The sequence below is a fragment of the Benincasa hispida genome, chromosome 4, assembly GCF_027475165.1.
Source record: "Benincasa hispida cultivar pf3 chromosome 4, pf3_genome.v1.1, whole genome shotgun sequence".
Lineage (NCBI taxonomy): Eukaryota > Viridiplantae > Streptophyta > Magnoliopsida > Cucurbitales > Cucurbitaceae > Benincasa > Benincasa hispida.
In genome coordinates, this window is record NC_143481.1 from 11241608 (window position 1) to 11257952 (window position 16345).

Consider the following 16345-nt stretch of genomic DNA (forward strand, 5'->3'; position numbering starts at 1 on the left):
ATGTTAGTATGTTACGATAAAAAGTTGATCATTTTCAAATTAATTAAAGCAACAAAAGTCTATAAAGTTTTATCTCAAAATCTAGTAAAATCAAAATATCAAATTATGAAAACAATAAATTAAATAAATTTATAAATTTTGTCACATCTCTATTTCAATTTTTTTTTAAAGAAAAAACCATTCTTCTAAATTTTTTAGTTTATTTTAAGCTTAAATATAGTAAAATAATTAAGATGAAAAGTTTAAAATAATCTAAAATCTAACCACTAAATAAATATAAGAAGTATTTTCCAAACTCAAAATTTATAAATCTGCACTTCATTCTCAAGTTTCATAAGCCTTCACTCCAAACACAGGTTTCTTAAACTCAAACTTAAAAAATCTACTCTCCAAATGCACAATTTTCTTAAACCCAGACTACCTAAACCTCCCCGCCTAATCTTCAGGCTTAACATTCCCAGGCTTAACATTTCAATCCTGCTTTCCAAACGCCCCTTAATATATACCTGATACACATGATACACTGCTAATATACAGTTGATACACTATTGAGTAACACTTGATTCACTTGATATACCACTGATATACACTTGTTTCACTTGATACCTTTGATACCCTTTGATACACCATTGATATACACTTAGATATATACTTGATATACTTGGTACTTGCAAATGTCCTCTTTATTTGTTTCGTGAGAGATAAAAGAAGAAGAAATTGGCAGCCATAACATACACATTTTTAAAGAGAAAGTGAAAGTTTTGCAACCTTGAAAGAGAAAAGCCATGGGTCTGGGTTTTTTCGATCGGTGGTCGACGACGTCAATTTCCTCAGTTGAGGGTAGTTGTTCATTGTCCGGTTTGTGGCGTGGGTTGTCTCGATAATCAGCGGGTTATATCAGTCGCATGGATCTCTAGTTTCACTAAGTTGTTTTGCATGTATGGGTCTCGGTCTGTAGAGGTTAAATTCAGTGTGTTGGCTTCAGTTTCAGGGGCTATTTCCGACGGTTGTGGGTCTCAGTATCATAGGCATGGTCGACGTGTTGTCTCTTGATACAGTGGGTGTTTGACTGAAAAAAAATACACGTGATAATTAAAAAAATGTCATATATATAAAATGGAATAGTGTGTGACACATCTGTCATATCCTATTCCTAAATGTCTATCCATTACATATTTTCTATAATAATATTAATCAATTGATATTGTAAATAAAGAAAATATCGAGATTATAAAAAATAAATTGAAGGAGAATGGCGGTCCCTATCATCTTTAGATCCTCTGCGTATTAAATGTGAGAACGGTGGCTCTATATTTAGGTTTGAATTGAAGCTATAGAAAGATGAGATGTTCATAATAATGCAAAATGAAAATTAGTTTTTGGACTAATAACTTCTCCGATATATGTTGAGTCGAATTCTATTTGTATTTAAGGCAAATATTAATTTATACTTTTAAATTGAAGTATCAAATAAAATCATGAAGTAATAATTTAAATCTCAAACTTTCCTAAATATATCAATTTACATTTACATTGATCTATAGATTTGATTCTATCAATATGGTGTGAAACTTATGTCGATTTTGCAAAATGGACGATTAAAGTAAATTTCCAAAATAAATTTTTATCTTAGAGTCTAAACTGATTCATTTACAAAAGTTGAGAGGTTTAATTAATATAATTATAAGTTTCAAATGAGATTTTTTCAAATGGAACATAATTGGGAATTTAAACTCATATACTTACAATTTTTTTAATTTAAATTGATATCATTATTAATTCAAGATTTAAATTGATATAATCTCTTAAATTTAATATATAAGTTGATATTTTCCTTTGTTTTTATAATTCAATTTAAAAAAATGGTTAATCTTGGACATATACTTGTAGGAGTGCAACAAAAAGTCGAATAATAAAAAACCAAACCAATTTCGAAATCAATTTGGACCGATCCAATTGTTTGGTTTGGTTTTTTAATATAAAATTGGACATATTGATTTGTATTTGGAGAAAACAAAAAAGTATTAGTTTGGATTGGTTTTTTATTAGAAAAACCAATTCAAAACCTAACCGATCCATTGGTATATATATGCACTTAAAATAAACTCTTTTAGTATTTAAAGAAAAACCAATTATTATGGAGCGTGTATGTTTTGTATTTAAAAAAGTGCCAATAAAAAAAATAAAAATGTCAAACTTCAATTTATATGTATAAAAAAAAAAAATAAATAGACCTAATTTTAATTTTAAATTAGCAAAAAAAAGATAATTCAAAAAAGTGGTAATAAAAATAAAAATGAAAAAAAAGAAAAAAAAATACAAAAAGTCAAGAACCAAATCGATTCAAATAAAAATCAATCCAATTATTTTATTCTTTATTAGACATTAGTTTAGATCTTTACTTTGTAAAATTGATAAGTATGATTTGATTTTTAATTGACCTTAAAATCGATAAAATTGAAAACTATCACACTTATATATACTTGAGTCACAATTGCTAAAAAATAAGAAGATAAAAAATCAATGGCCAATATATTAGTAGGCGGGTCTACTCACCAGTGTACTACTACGACTTCATGGATGAGTAAGCAATAGGATTTACTTATTTTATAATAATTTATAAAATCACATTAAAAGCAAATACATCGTCGTTGCCGAGGATCGAACCCGAGTCACCCGCGCGACAGGCGAGAATACTGACCACTATACTACAACGACTTCGCGGATTAATAAACAATATGATTTACAATTTATTTTTTAATAATTTATAAAATCATAAGTATATCGCCGTTGCCGGGGATCGAACCCGGGTCGCCCGCGTGACAGGCGGGAATACTCACCACTATACTACAACGACTTCACGGATGAATGAAAATATTATTTACTAATTTATAAAAATCACAAGCATAAATATCGCCGTTGCCGGGGATCGAACCCGGGTCACCCGCGTGACAGGCGGGAATACTCACCACTATACTACAACGACATTATTAGTGTATTGGTTTGTTTTTGAAGTAATGATGAATTTTTGTCGCTTCATCTGATTCCAACGCACCGCATTTCTCAGAAAAGAAATCGCGCCACCTGGTCATTGAATTCATCTGGGGCTTAATTTCATCACCATCCCGTTCTACTGTATAAACTCTCTTAGAACTCAGAATTCACGACTCGAGCTTGCTTATTTACACAAAACGACTTCTCTCTAGTTTATTCATTCTTGATCTTCATCTTCAGAAAGAAGAAGCTCACGGGAGAAATGCTCCGAGATGGAGGAGAAACTCCTTGCAGGTACGACTCTTCCCTTACCTTCTCTTTGACTAGGGACTTATGGCCTCAATTCGTAGTTGCTCCACTGTTATATTCAGTTTCTTGGCTTCAAATTCTGGTTCCCTATCATTAAATCGTGCTGCATTCAGTCCGTTCTTTTCAAGGAACTAGCTGATCATCTTGATTTTCATACATTTGCATTCTTAAAGACGGCAGCGGTTAGTTATTTTCTGCTTGATGTTGTGATAAATCGTGATCGATGACTAGATGCACAAGTTATTGTTATTGGATATATTGACAATTGTTCTGTTTCAACTACTTCAACTAGCTCGCTTCATCCATTAGTGCTTAACCTTTGCTTGAAGTTGAAGTAAAACACAAGTATACAGGATTAATGAGGTTTCCGTGTTTTTTTTTTGGAATTTGATTGTTTAATTTGTAGATATGAATTGTTGAACATGGTAAAGAAGCACTCCAACTTAATAGGACAAACTCAGGTAGATGAGCAAGATGCGTCAGATGTAGAAATGGATCCTCGTTTTTGGCACGATATTATGGATTTGTATTTTATTCGTGGTAAGGAATCAAGAGGGCGACAAGACGACGATCTCGTATTTTTTGTTAGAAAAGTGGTACAATTTTGCTATTGTCTTCTGCCTTCCATGGTCACTCACAACGCCTTTGTTTAATTCACTTGGTGCGGTATCAAAGTTCTAATACACTTTCTGACTTATATTTTGAAAGAAATCTCAAGGATATGGCAATGATGATGATAATGGAAGCACCTCGCCATATTTTGTTCGCAGGTGGGCATCTAAGGTACATAACCTCCGTTCTGGGCAGTGATATTTTATGCGTATAATAAATTTATTTAGCTTTGCCAATGTTATCTCATTTTCAAGTAGTGATTGGTGTTTAGATCAGCGTATTTCTCGTGTAAATATCTTATATGTACGGTTACGGACAACTTAACCTCATACCTAAATGAAGTATTATTTATGACAATACATTGAGAGTGCCTTGTTTTCCTTAGTTGTTCCTTTTCATGCTATATGTTTGTCTATTGTTAAATGTGTTCTATTTACTAGCTATAAATCAGACTCAGCAGGTCTTCAGGAGTTAACTTGCCTGTGTTTATATTATACCAAGTAAAGCACAGTAATTTGTGGTATGATACCTCAAGGCTATCAAAATAATAAGCTGTATTTTTATGTTATTTAGTTGGATAATTTGGTTGGAGGTGCTTCAGTAGATGTGGATTGGAGGCGCTCATTTTATTTGAACTTGATTGCTCACACATCATTTACTGTGACTGTGGCAATTTGCAGGTATGGGCTTTCTATTTGCATTCTTCATTTCTTAATAGATTGGTTTTTGTAAACACAGCCTGCATTTGTCATGAGAGGTTTAAATTGTATGATTGTGGGCATTTTATTTTTTACTACCATGCTAATCAGATGTTCAGCAGGATGCTACTAATGCACAATTCTTATATTATTTAATTATGAACAGACAGGTAAAATTCTCTGCAGCATTCAACCTTTTTTTTCTGTTACCTGGTCAAATGCTTTTGTGACTTTCACTAATGTCATCTTTATTTGTCATATCATCTTATAAGAATGGGAGCAAATAATTTTGGTTTAGAATAAATTTGTTGGGATGCCGTGCATATTCTTGTAATGAATAACAGTTTCATGTTTTTACTAATGTTCTTCTGCAAACTTTATAAAGTTCACTCTTTTAGAGTGTAACTTTATCTTTTAAAATCCTACGTGGAAATAACCAACACAGAATAGAATCTGTTTAGTTAAATACTAATTGGTGCATCACATAGTTATTGAGGTTTATTTCCTTCTTCCTCTCCCAAGAAGCTTCATCAATATTGATTTGTTTTCTGTTTATTGATCCATCTTCTCATTTCATTCCTTCAGTCATCTAGTTCTTCGAAGTCATCAAGCAGGACACACTACATCATTGTCTCCTATATATAAGGTATCTTCATGTGCACTCTTATTTAGTTGTAGGATTATATGTTTGTCTAGAACTCATTTCCAGAAGGAGACATACTTTCAATGTTGGTATAATAGTAAGTATACAGGAGTTATGTACTATGATGACATTTTAGTACTTGGGTTTTCACCCTTTTTTATGACTATAATGATCCCTTGATGAAAACCATACATTAGTGCTGCAAGAACTTATTTGGTTTTCCGGTCATTCAAATGTGGTTTCATGCAAATCTTGCTCTGAGAATTTTTATTTTTATCATTACTTATTTTTTCTGTTTGGTTTGGGGCTTTTTGAAGGTTGTTAAGACTGTTTATGCATCTCCTAGCCGTGTCAATTTTCATTTGGATTCTAAGAAGGTAAATTATTTTCTGTCCAGCAGGATTTTCTCTAGCATGCTCTACCATCAATGTCAATTTGACTTTATCATAAATTATATTCAGGAAGTGGAGACAACACCTGCATATCCAGATATCTGTTTTGCTGTCGATGACTTTGACTCCACTTTTGATGCAGTGGTAATGTTCCTAATGGATCTCATCACAAGTTTGTTTGTTTGTTTGTCCTTTTGTTTTACAAAATAAATATGTAAGGATTTGTTGTTACAATTAAGCTTTCATGATCTATGAATAAGCATTTGTTGACTGTGTTTTAACTGTGCTAGAATTTATATCCATGAGTGTTAATGTCAGATTGTGCACAATTTGACTAATTTCACAAGATACTTCCTTGACCCTACTACATTTGGTTGCATAGGAAATTTGTAGGATAATCTTAAATTACCTGACTTGAACCTATTCTCACTAAGTCATTTATTATGTACAATGGCCCTTATTAACAAGTAGGCCCTCTGTGGTGGTTTACGTACGTACGTACGTATATATATATATATATATAATATACACACACACACATATATATTTTTATTATTATTATTATTTGGATAATTTCTTTAAATGACAAAACTATTAGAAATATTTTTAAATATAGCAAAATGTCACTGTCTATCAATATTTGCAAATAAGTTGGCTCATTTTGCTATATTTGAAAACAGATCTTATTATTTTCCGAATAATGCATTTGTTCCCTTTAATGTAAACACACACCAAATCATTGAACCAGAATAGGAAGTTAACCGTTGGAAATTTTTTTATCATACATTATTGTGCATAATCTTTGGGCCAGTCATACTATTGATACACTTAAGGTACAATTGGATTTGTTGAACTTTCAGTGTTCTTATTATTCAGGTCTTGACAGAGACTGACCATTGCTATTGTGTACTTCTCAATGCACATGATGGTGCAGCTTTTCCCGGGAAGGACAATGCAGAAAATTGCAAGTCTAGTAGTCTTACGGCATCAAGTATGGATTCTGATTCTCAAAGTACGAAGAATTCCAAGGTTTGGGTTGCTTCACTTTCCAGCAGTCTAACTACTATTATTTACTTGATGTCAAGAGCTACTGAATTGTTCAAACATTGCTGTATCTCATTTGTAAATTGTAAATAAAACTTCCATGTTAATGTAATAATTTTAATGTTGTTCTACTTCATGCTGGTTTATGTTGCTTGAGCTAACCCATTAGGGAAATTGTAATTTAAACCAAGAGGCATATGATAAAGCCATAAAGGACAATCTGTAGGATTAGTTGATAGGACTAGTACTAGGAAAGCCTTCCTTCTTCCCTCTTTAAGAAATTTAATTATCTTCCCATTTTCAGTAACTTTTTACCTCTTATAATTAGGATAGTAGAGCTCTCCTTATTTTTATTTTTGCTATTTCTTCTCAAGGGGCTGCTATAATCTACACTATATGTACTGTATGGGTGATGAGGAATACTTATTATTAGTAACCCATCTTGCAGAAAATGGATTTCTTCTCATTAAATATTCTAAATTTAGTTTCCCCTGGAATTCAATGTTATATTTGTTTTTTTCTTTCTTTCTTTTCAATGATCTGTAAATGCATGTTTTATGCAAGCAGAAGATTTGAACTTTGTGAATTATGAGTACTGACGCAAACCATGAGATTTCTTCATGATTATTGGATAATGAATATTCATGTTAGAGACGACTACCCTCCAAACAATTCACATTGTTCTAAATGCTACAGATTACTCTTTTTTCTGGATTTGTCAGCTACCAAATGGTTCGAGATGCATATGATGGTATGTATTTTTATAATATCTTTCTTTCTTCAATATGGTATAAAATATCACACTGAGTTTCCCATTCTTATTCAGTGATATAGGATGTGTGACATAAGTATTAAGTAGTGAATGCCTTTTTATTGTTTTCTCTGCACTAAAAATGGATGTTTTATGTCCTTTAATTTGAATAGGACAGACCTTTTTGGCTAATTCCAGAGATTGAACTAGCCTACCACTTAATATTTTTTCCTTTAATTAATCAAATTTGAAGTTCCTTTATACAATCTATTTGCAACTCTTCTATCCAACCACTTTGATGGACATATCCCATTAATAGAAACAACTAGAGGACTTTTCTAGATGTTCTTTTGCCCTTAGAAATTGAAAGAATGCTGTGATGAGATTTTTCCTTTCCATTTTTCCATCTTGTTGTGTTATCATCTTAAGGTAAACTTCATTTGTATGACATTTCTGCTGAATTGTTTATAATTAGTATTGGATAAGAGAAATTTCTGACCCTTGGTGGATAAATGCATGGCTTGCCATCCCTTTCAAGATGACTTTGCTGTATCAATTGATAAATCATTCACATGTGCAAAATATATATATATATATATATATATATATATTGTCGTGATTTTTTTTCCTGTTGGTCTGGATGGATCATTGTTCAATAGTAGTATACTCCAGTCAATGAGTATGGTTTGCGTCTTACAGAATATCTTTTTATAATTTATTTGTCCGATGTTTATTATTATCAGAGGGACGGTGGTAATAGATTAGGTTTCTCACTCTCTTTCTCCTGTCTTCCACTGATTAACAGCTGGCAAGTCTAGATTTGGCAGCCTTCTTTCTCTTGGTCATGCTTCTGGCAAAACAGACAAAATTTACATGAAGGGCCCTGGAGGACGTGGGGAAGTTGAAGTTGCCGTTTCGGGTGTTGCAGGTTGCTAAGGAAATAGTCTCTTTCTCGATGTTATCAAGGCCTTTTTTTATTCTTCTACTTGAGTAATAGCAGACTTTTTTTCCCTTCCCAATAGCAATTAAAGATGAATATCTTGGCATCTTCTGGTAGTAACCAAATGGTCCCCCAAAAGTTATCCTTGTAGGAAGCATATCTTACTGGCAAGTGCTAAATTATTACTATTATAACATTCATAGTATCAGTTTTGAGGTAAATAAGTGAGGGAATGAGCCTCTGAATATCTGAAAATTTATTGTAGTTTTAAGTTATATTATTGGGTGAATGATATTATGACACTCTCTTTTGTATGTGCGAGAGTTAATTTCATTTGCCTAATTAGTTTTGTGCCTTTTTTGGTTAAATGGACACAGGATGTCCGGTAATCATTTGTTGTCTTATGTGTTTGTATTATAATATCAGATCAAAGCCTACAGGATTCGGGGCCCTTTTCGCCTGTGGTATCAAAGACGGGATTTGGGATTGGAACCATCGTTAGAAAAGCAGCATCGGTAGCAACTGTGGCTGCAAAACAAGCTTATGCAGCTGCTAGTAGCAGTAGTTCTGATGACGAGATGATACCTCTCAAGTGTTGTTTGATGTCCATTTCATTGCCATGGGAATACATCGCAAATGATCTTTTGTTCAAGGTTAGATAATAACTAATCATTGTAACTTAGCACTATGCATATTTCACCATATTCATACAATTCTGCCAACTTCCCTCACGGTAATACTGTAATATGCCGTATGCCGTATGGTAACAGAACTTTGTGAAATTTCTTGAATGACTTCATGCCATAGGACTTCGTCAAAGCTCTTTAGGTTAAAGATGCAGCACTATTCCGTATTTTTTTGGTAGTATAATCAAGCTGATTCTAGGATGTACGTTGTCAATTGACTAGCCACACCACCAACAAATTCTTAAACTTCAACATATGATCAGGACTTCCGACTGGGTGCCTTCAGGATGTGGCCATGCACACAAATTTTCTTTCCTCGCATAATGAGCACCTTTACATAGCTTTCACTTAAGATAAGTTGAGACCATTGAAATTAGTGGTTGGTGCTTAAAGTGATGGCTTTCCAATTATAAGGTTTTGATCTTCGGAGGTGGTTTATGGCTTTCCGATTATAAGGTTTTGATCTTCGGAGGTGGTTTATGGATCTCCGAATTGAGATTGAGATAGGCATTGATCTTTTAGGATTGGTCTGGTCTGCTAATATTTAGGTTTCTTCTTTCTTGTCTTACTTCTCACTTTCCTTCCCTTTTCTTTTTGGAATAATAAACAAAAACATATTTGGTAATAAGAGAGGCTTTGATCTTGGGTGGTGGTTTATGGATATCAGAATTGGGAATGAGATTGGTATTGATTATTTAGGATTGGTCTGGTAATATTTATGTTTCTTCTTTCTAGTCTCTTATTTTTCCAGGAAAACTGTTTTCTTAATCTCTCATTAAGCATAATATGCCAATATACACAACCTATGATTTGTAAACTTAAATTACAACCCAAGTTAAATAAATAAAATATCTCCTAATATATTTCTCTCTCTCTCTCTGTTTTTTTTTTTTTTTTTTTTTTTTTAATTTTTATATAGAATAACAAACAAAAATGTAGTTGGTAAAAAGAGAGCATTTGATCCTGGGAGGTGGTTTATGGATATCAGAATTGGGATTGAGATTAGTATTTTGATTTTTTTGTCTGGTATTATCTATTTTTATTCTTTGAATCCCCCCCCCCCCATGATTATTAAAGGAACAAAAAAATATTTGTTAGAGGGAGATTTTTCCCCCTTGAAAAAGTAATAAAAACAGCAATTTCATTAATATTTTGGAAGTTTTGAAATAAGAAACTAAAATTTTCCCCATAATTTATTTACAATTTAGGAGCTTTGATGCCATGAAAAAAAAAATAGTTTATCAAGTTATTAGCATGTTCGGTACTGATTAAGCAAAAAAAATGTGCAAGGGAAGAAGTTGAGGATCAACATAATTGGTTTTAATACTAAATAAATGATTTCTTTACTAAAATAAATCCTAGTTTTCGGGTAACTGATTTCTTTTTTTTTTTTTTAATTTTTTAATTTTTTATTTACTCCCAGTATTTTTGGTTATGGGATTAGGCATTCTCATAATAATGATCACTAACATTTAAAGCCATCGACCAGGGAAGTCCGCCAGTGAACTTGTGAGCATCATGGTTTCCATCACTGAGATATTAACAGAAGTGGAACTCACACTTGAAGGCACCAAAGTTTCAGGGAGGAGGTATTCCTTGTACGCACACAACATGAAAGATCCATTTGTAAATTTTAATTGTATTTGGGTGGTTAGTTTTTTTTATTTGCATAGTTTTGTGTCTGGTAATATTGAGGAAATCTTGCTGAAGAGATCTGGAATTTAACTCATAACCACCTACTTAGAAGCAGGGGCAATTTCTTTTTCTTTTTAGTAAAAGGCAATAGGAGGTGAGAGAGTCCAATTCGCGGTGGGTAATTTAAACCAAGCTGTCTTTTGCATTTGGTTGTTCTTGTGCCGATATGATGTTCAACTTATGGATGGAAAGCACTTCGCATTGCTTCTCCATTAGAGTTATTCTGTAATTTGTATGTATTTCTTTTACCGATGGGGGGCTGGACAACTATGATCTTGTATGTAAAATGTTTTCTATTTCCTGTTTTTTTTTAATCGCTAGATTTTTAGACTTACCACGTGCTTGCTTTCCGGTTTTGAAGTCTCAACTACTTTTAAAATTTAATCCACTCTTTCTCCTCTTGGAACTTGAGTCCATTTTCATACATTTCTAATATTATGGCCAAAGTGTGAGCAAGATCAACATACTTGGTTAATAAGTTTTTAGAGTTTTAATCAACGCGGAGGCTTGGGTTGCCGTATGGTCGAAGGTCCTAACTTTATTGTTCTGGCTTGAGCCTCTAAAACAGGAGCAATCTATGCTCAAAAAAAGTTATTCATAGATTCCAAGTATGAACAGCGCTTTATTTAGTAGATTGCCCACTTTTCTGGCGCATCTAGATTGGAAATATTTGTGCAATAACAAAATTGTATTTTGCATTGAGATACGCGTTAAAAGTAAGCAAATTGTGGCAGTGTTACAGTTGGTTTTACAAAAGCAACTTGCAAAGCAGGCAACTGACGACATCTCAAGTTCCTGGCGGCAAGGTGCCTACTTAATTAAGGTAAAGAATGCAGGGTAAAACACTGGCTTCTAAGTTGTAATACCATGTTAACTTTCTTCACTTCGTACAGGTAAAAAAGTTTAATTTAGGGGGAGAGGTGCAGAACTTGCATGTTAGCCTCCATTATCGGTAAACCTGGACCCCCCCTCTTATGCACCCCCCTTCTTATGCTAAAGGCTAAAAACTAATTGTTAATTAGGAAAGACAACGGTAGGAATTTTCTGTAAATTTATAATGGAATCTTCTCTGCTTGAGATTTGATATTTGTGCATGCCATGTTTAGAACTATGGGCGAGGTGCCGGATCCAGTGAAACTCCGACGGTGCTTTTCAGAGTTGGGTCAAAAAAGCTGCCCTCGTTGATTGAATAAATAGGGTTAAAGAAACACACTTTTTAGTTGATATTTAGCTCATAGGTTAGATATATGTGCTTTAGGGCTATAAACTGTAGTCTGTTTCGTATGTGGTTTTGTCTGATTGTCTGTCAAGTAAAAAAAATACCAAAAATTTTACATAATAGGTTTATAAAGTTAGGTTTATGCACCTAACTCTAACTTCTACAAATTATGAATTAACAAAACAAAAAATATAAATGATGTGGACTAAACAACTTCTTTTTTTCGTCTTTTTTCTTTTTTTTTTTCATTTAACATACTGGTTTGGGAAATTTGACCTACTTTATCTCTTTGTCCAAGATATATTTGAACCAGTTAAACTATACTTATGTTGTTATATGGATTCTGACTTTAAAGTTTTTTAGTGGCATAATGTAACACATTACAAACTCGAATTCAGACTAAAAGCTATTTGGGGCAACAACTTGAAGTTGGTGGAGTACATGTTTGGTTTTCCCATTATAATCGTTGATGTTTTTAACTATTATAACATACAATTAACTACTGTATTACTATTTTAAATCTCACTTTATTATCATGTTTACTATTTTCTACTCATCCTTTCTTCCTCTTTGTTACGGTGTTTAGTATTTCCTACTTAGATTAGAAAATGATGCACCCGAAAAATGAACTTATAATCTGAAGATTACTTTAGTCACATATAATTGGTCGTCATGCATTATGGATAGTGGTTCCAAAATTATACTTATTTAAGGAAAAATGAGAATTAGAAATAAAAGTTCATGTATTACATTCTCCATATATACCCTCCCAGCCTTTGAATTTATAGGCAAAATACACCTTGGTCTCCACACTGTAGGAACCAAATAAGTAGGTTACCGACCTTCAGATGAGGCTATAATTCCTCAAGACAAATTTTTGACGAGCTTTTCGGTATTGTATAATGAGAGATAAGGGTGAAAAATCAGTTTTTTTTTTTTTAAAAAAAAAAAAGAAGAAAAAAAGACAAATAAGAACAACTTTCCCTAGTTTTCCCAAAACCATGCTGATAGCTTTGGGTTCTGTCTTTCCTTTTTTAGGCTAATTTTTTATTCATTCTCATCCAACTGTTCAGCGGTTGGTTTACACTTTGTTGCAAAAGTCATGGGCTCAACCATACATGATACAATACCATACCATATCCCCTTAAAAACTTTTTTAAGCTTCATGACATCTCCATTCCGCCGTGTCGTTTTTTGCTCGACTCTTCATGATTAAGTTAAACCATAATCTCATATTCCCTCTCTACTTTCTTCTCTCTCCCTCTATCTCTTACCAAAATCTAAAAGTTAAAAGCAACATTTCTGGTCCAGCACCTTGCCACCGCTGCACAGCTCCCATAAAAGAGAGAATTTAGAGTTTTTCTTTTTTCTTTTTTCTTTTTCTTATTTTCTGAGAAGACTACTGCTACTAATGTAGCAAGAAGAAAATTCTATGACTCTTTTTCATATTTTGCCACATTACCATCTCTTTTATTATGTGGGTCTTTGTTTTGCTCAACTTGAAGTGCTAATGACATGGCTAAAAATGAATAGTAGTAGAGTAGTAGAGTATTAGCAATCTTTCTGTTGTTTGCCAGATGTTCTGCTTAAAAGCGCCTTTCTAATTTTGTTTTGAAGACTATTTTAAGCTCCCTCCATTTAAGATGGTTAATTTCTAAAATATAGGGTCGGGAATTTAATACTTTATTCTTCACGTCTGTAATAATTTTTAAAAATATTTTTGCTTCTGAAGTAGATATTCATAAAAAATACTAAGCCAAAGCAGAAAATCACTCATGGAAGAAAATATTATGATAAATATATATGGTTTAGAAAAGGAGAGAAGTATATTTTAAAAGAAATCCAAAAGCAATCACAAAATTAACATACATTTTTCTTCATGAAAACAAATCACGTGCTATTTTACAATTAAAGTTGTTTTTTTCTTGGTCAGGTTTACCTCACTCCTCCAAGGTTTCATGTCTTATTGGGCCCCATGTGTCTCTCCCATTTCTTCCATAAATACCCAACACTTCCTCTTCCTTCATCCCCTTTGCTCTCTCTCTCTCTCTTTCAGTTTTGTTTCATTTTACATATGGCAATGCTGAATATGGCGGAAGATGGAGTTGGGTTTCAGTGTGAGGTACTAGAGAATGATCATGAGTTCACTGCCACTGAAATCGAAGAGCTTTTGTCACTCTTTCTAGCCAATGATGGGCCCCCGAGTCCCGGTTCCGATTCGCAGGGTTCGATGCGAACCAATGACGACGAGAGGAAGCTGAGGCGGATGATATCAAACCGGGAGTCGGCCCGGCGGTCAAGGTGGAGGAAGAAGAGGCATTTGGAAGATCTAACTAATGAGGTGAACCGGTTGATGGTCCAGAACCGGGAATTGAAGGACCGGCTTGGCCGGGTTTTGAACCATCGCCATATGGTTCTGAGAGAAAATGATTGGTTGTGGATGGAGTCCGTGGGTCTTCGGGCCAGACTTTCGGATCTTTGCCGGATCTTGGCCGTCATGCAATAGTCTTCAAAGAAGTTTACGTAAAAGTAAAAAGGAAAAAAAGGAGAAAAAAAAAAAACTTGCATAGTACTGAGTTTAATAATTGAAAAAGGAAAAAAAATTACTACAGCCCAAAACGTCCTGTATTATAATTGGAAGTGAAGAAAATATTGAGGGTTTTTTTTTTTTTTTTTTTTTGCTTCTTCTCTCTCTTTCTTTTAATAAAGTCGGCTTCGTCGAAAAGAGCTTTAAAGTATTTTCTGTTCGATTTTATTTTGATCTCGCGAGACTTCTTTGGAGAGGGAAATTGGTATATATGAACATTTTCCTTTTTTGCATGAAAAGTTTGCTTTTTTAAAACTAATATAATTCTGCATCTCGAGTTTCACCCATGAGTAAATTTTTGTTTCCTTTTGTTTACATATTTTTCCTTGTGATTGAAGGAGTTGTATAAAGATAGGTAGAACTTGAATTCTTGACTTTCGAGTAATATTTATTTATATATGTGTACACACATATTTGTTAGAGGTTTGATTTTTTGTTTTATTGCTAACATGGGCTTGACAAAGTCATTTATGAGGTTAGAAGTTCAAGTATCAACTTTTACATTAATGCAGTACAAAAATTCTACCTCTATTATTTTATAAATTGAAAAAGTTTAGATAAAATTAACTTTATCCAAATATTTATATGGTTAAGATGATATGATAGTAAATTTGTCTTCACCTATATATTAGTTCAAGTAATTGGGTCAAATGATTTAAGATGGTATAAGAGCAGGTGGTTTAACTGGTCATGTATTCAAATCCATACAATGTTATTTCCTCCTTAATTAATAATTGATTTCTACTTATTGGGTCTTCTAGGTATTATAAATTTACCTTCACCCATTAGATATCAATAATGTGAATATAATATAAAAAGACTCTCATTTGAAAATTACTTACTCCTGTTGAAGGTAATCAAATGGGAACTATTTATAATGTCCTACCTTTGATAACCGTTTGCGGTTATTTATAACTCGAGTGATGTCAGGGTTATTTTCGACTCGAGATTACAAGGTTTCAGTCCGAACGCAACTCAGTTATTTCTTGATTACTATATATTTATTGACTTGGTTGATCAGCCCAATCTCCGAGGCTCCAACTTTTTCCTTTTTAGACGTGTATGCCTCTTCTCAACTCCCTTTGGATTTTGAACCTTTGGACAACATTCAACAAATATTTTAACTAGTTAAAAAAGTATAAATTACTCATTTATTAATTTAAATAGTTTATTTGAATATTTTTCTAAAACTTGTTATAATTTTTTTTAGAAAAACATCTATCGACGTCGACGTTTTATCCATATTTTTATAAAATTGAGAACCTCAACCTTTTAAATCTTGGACATAGCATATACAATGACGTTCTTAACCAAGGAGAAGCTTTTGCATTTTAAATATTATCAGAAACCATAATATTTTAGTAGAATAATTATAAAAAGAAAAAGGAAGGGATTTTGAAATGTTGTAATGTGGGAGGGGGTATCTTTTGGGCGATGCGTGCACATGACTGACTGTTTGGGTGAATCACTGAAACCCATGCCCCTTCCCAGCAAAATGCATCTTAAATATAATTCTATTTTGACCACTTTTCTTTTTAATAATTAAATACAACCCAACCTTTTTATGTTAATAACCTGACATCAATTAACTGAACCCTATTTTAACTTAAAATAATGCCAACTTGTTTGTTTGGTGCCAGTCCTTTTGCACTTCTTCCAAATATTTAGGTTCACCTCAAATTCAAGATAATTTAAATAATATATGATTGCGTTAGCGATCGAAAAATTTGTTTTTCAATCCTTCTATCTTTTTTGTATTTAAAAAAGTTATTTAA

The 16345-nt window shown here is 32.9% G+C and overlaps 2 protein-coding genes and 3 non-coding genes across 5 annotated transcripts; 3 read left to right on the forward strand and 2 right to left on the reverse strand.

Moving 5' to 3' along the window:
* Positions 1 to 2785: 2785 nt before the first annotated feature.
* On the reverse strand, positions 2786 to 2857 carry TRNAD-GUC (transfer RNA aspartic acid (anticodon GUC)). Its single transcript has one exon. It is a non-coding gene; the product is annotated as a tRNA-Asp (tRNA).
* Positions 2858 to 2914: 57 nt separating this feature from the next.
* Positions 2915 to 2986, reverse strand: TRNAD-GUC (transfer RNA aspartic acid (anticodon GUC)). The gene has a single exon. It is a non-coding gene; the product is annotated as a tRNA-Asp (tRNA).
* Positions 2987 to 3042: 56 nt separating this feature from the next.
* Positions 3043 to 11060, forward strand: CW7. Its single transcript, XM_039030152.2, has 12 exons — positions 3043 to 3288; positions 3710 to 3899; positions 4012 to 4086; positions 4489 to 4595; positions 5199 to 5259; positions 5574 to 5633; positions 5718 to 5792; positions 6525 to 6677; positions 7389 to 7443; positions 8249 to 8371; positions 8810 to 9036; positions 10559 to 11060. Exons 1-12 carry the CDS (start codon positions 3257 to 3259, stop codon positions 10580 to 10582), a joined length of 1182 nt encoding a protein of 393 aa, XP_038886080.1. The 5' UTR covers positions 3043 to 3256; the 3' UTR covers positions 10583 to 11060.
* A 395-nt stretch (positions 11061 to 11455) lies between these two features.
* LOC120076344 (uncharacterized) lies at positions 11456 to 14052 on the forward strand. The gene is made up of 3 exons (XR_016529348.1): positions 11456 to 11587; positions 11658 to 11716; positions 13917 to 14052. It is a non-coding gene; the product is annotated as an uncharacterized LOC120076344 (transcript).
* A 5-nt stretch (positions 14053 to 14057) lies between these two features.
* On the forward strand, positions 14058 to 14489 carry BZIP4 (basic leucine-zipper 4). Its single transcript, XM_090313137.1, has one exon. The coding sequence runs from the start codon at positions 14058 to 14060 to the stop codon at positions 14487 to 14489; it is 432 nt and encodes a 143-aa protein (XP_090169263.1).
* The last annotated feature ends 1856 nt before the right edge of the window (positions 14490 to 16345 follow it).

Coding starts and splice junctions, on each gene's coding strand:
- CW7 (XM_039030152.2), top strand. CDS start 3,257: ATGCTCCGAGATGGAGGAGAAACTCCTTGCAG. Junction 3,289..3,709: donor GGAGGAGAAACTCCTTGCAG/GTACGACTCTTC, acceptor TTTAATTTGTAG/ATATGAATTGTTGAACATGG. Junction 8,372..8,809: donor TGCCGTTTCGGGTGTTGCAG/GTTGCTAAGGAA, acceptor TTATAATATCAG/ATCAAAGCCTACAGGATTCG.
- BZIP4 (XM_090313137.1), top strand. CDS start 14,058: ATGGCAATGCTGAATATGGCGGAAGATGGAGTTGGGTTTCAGTGTGAG.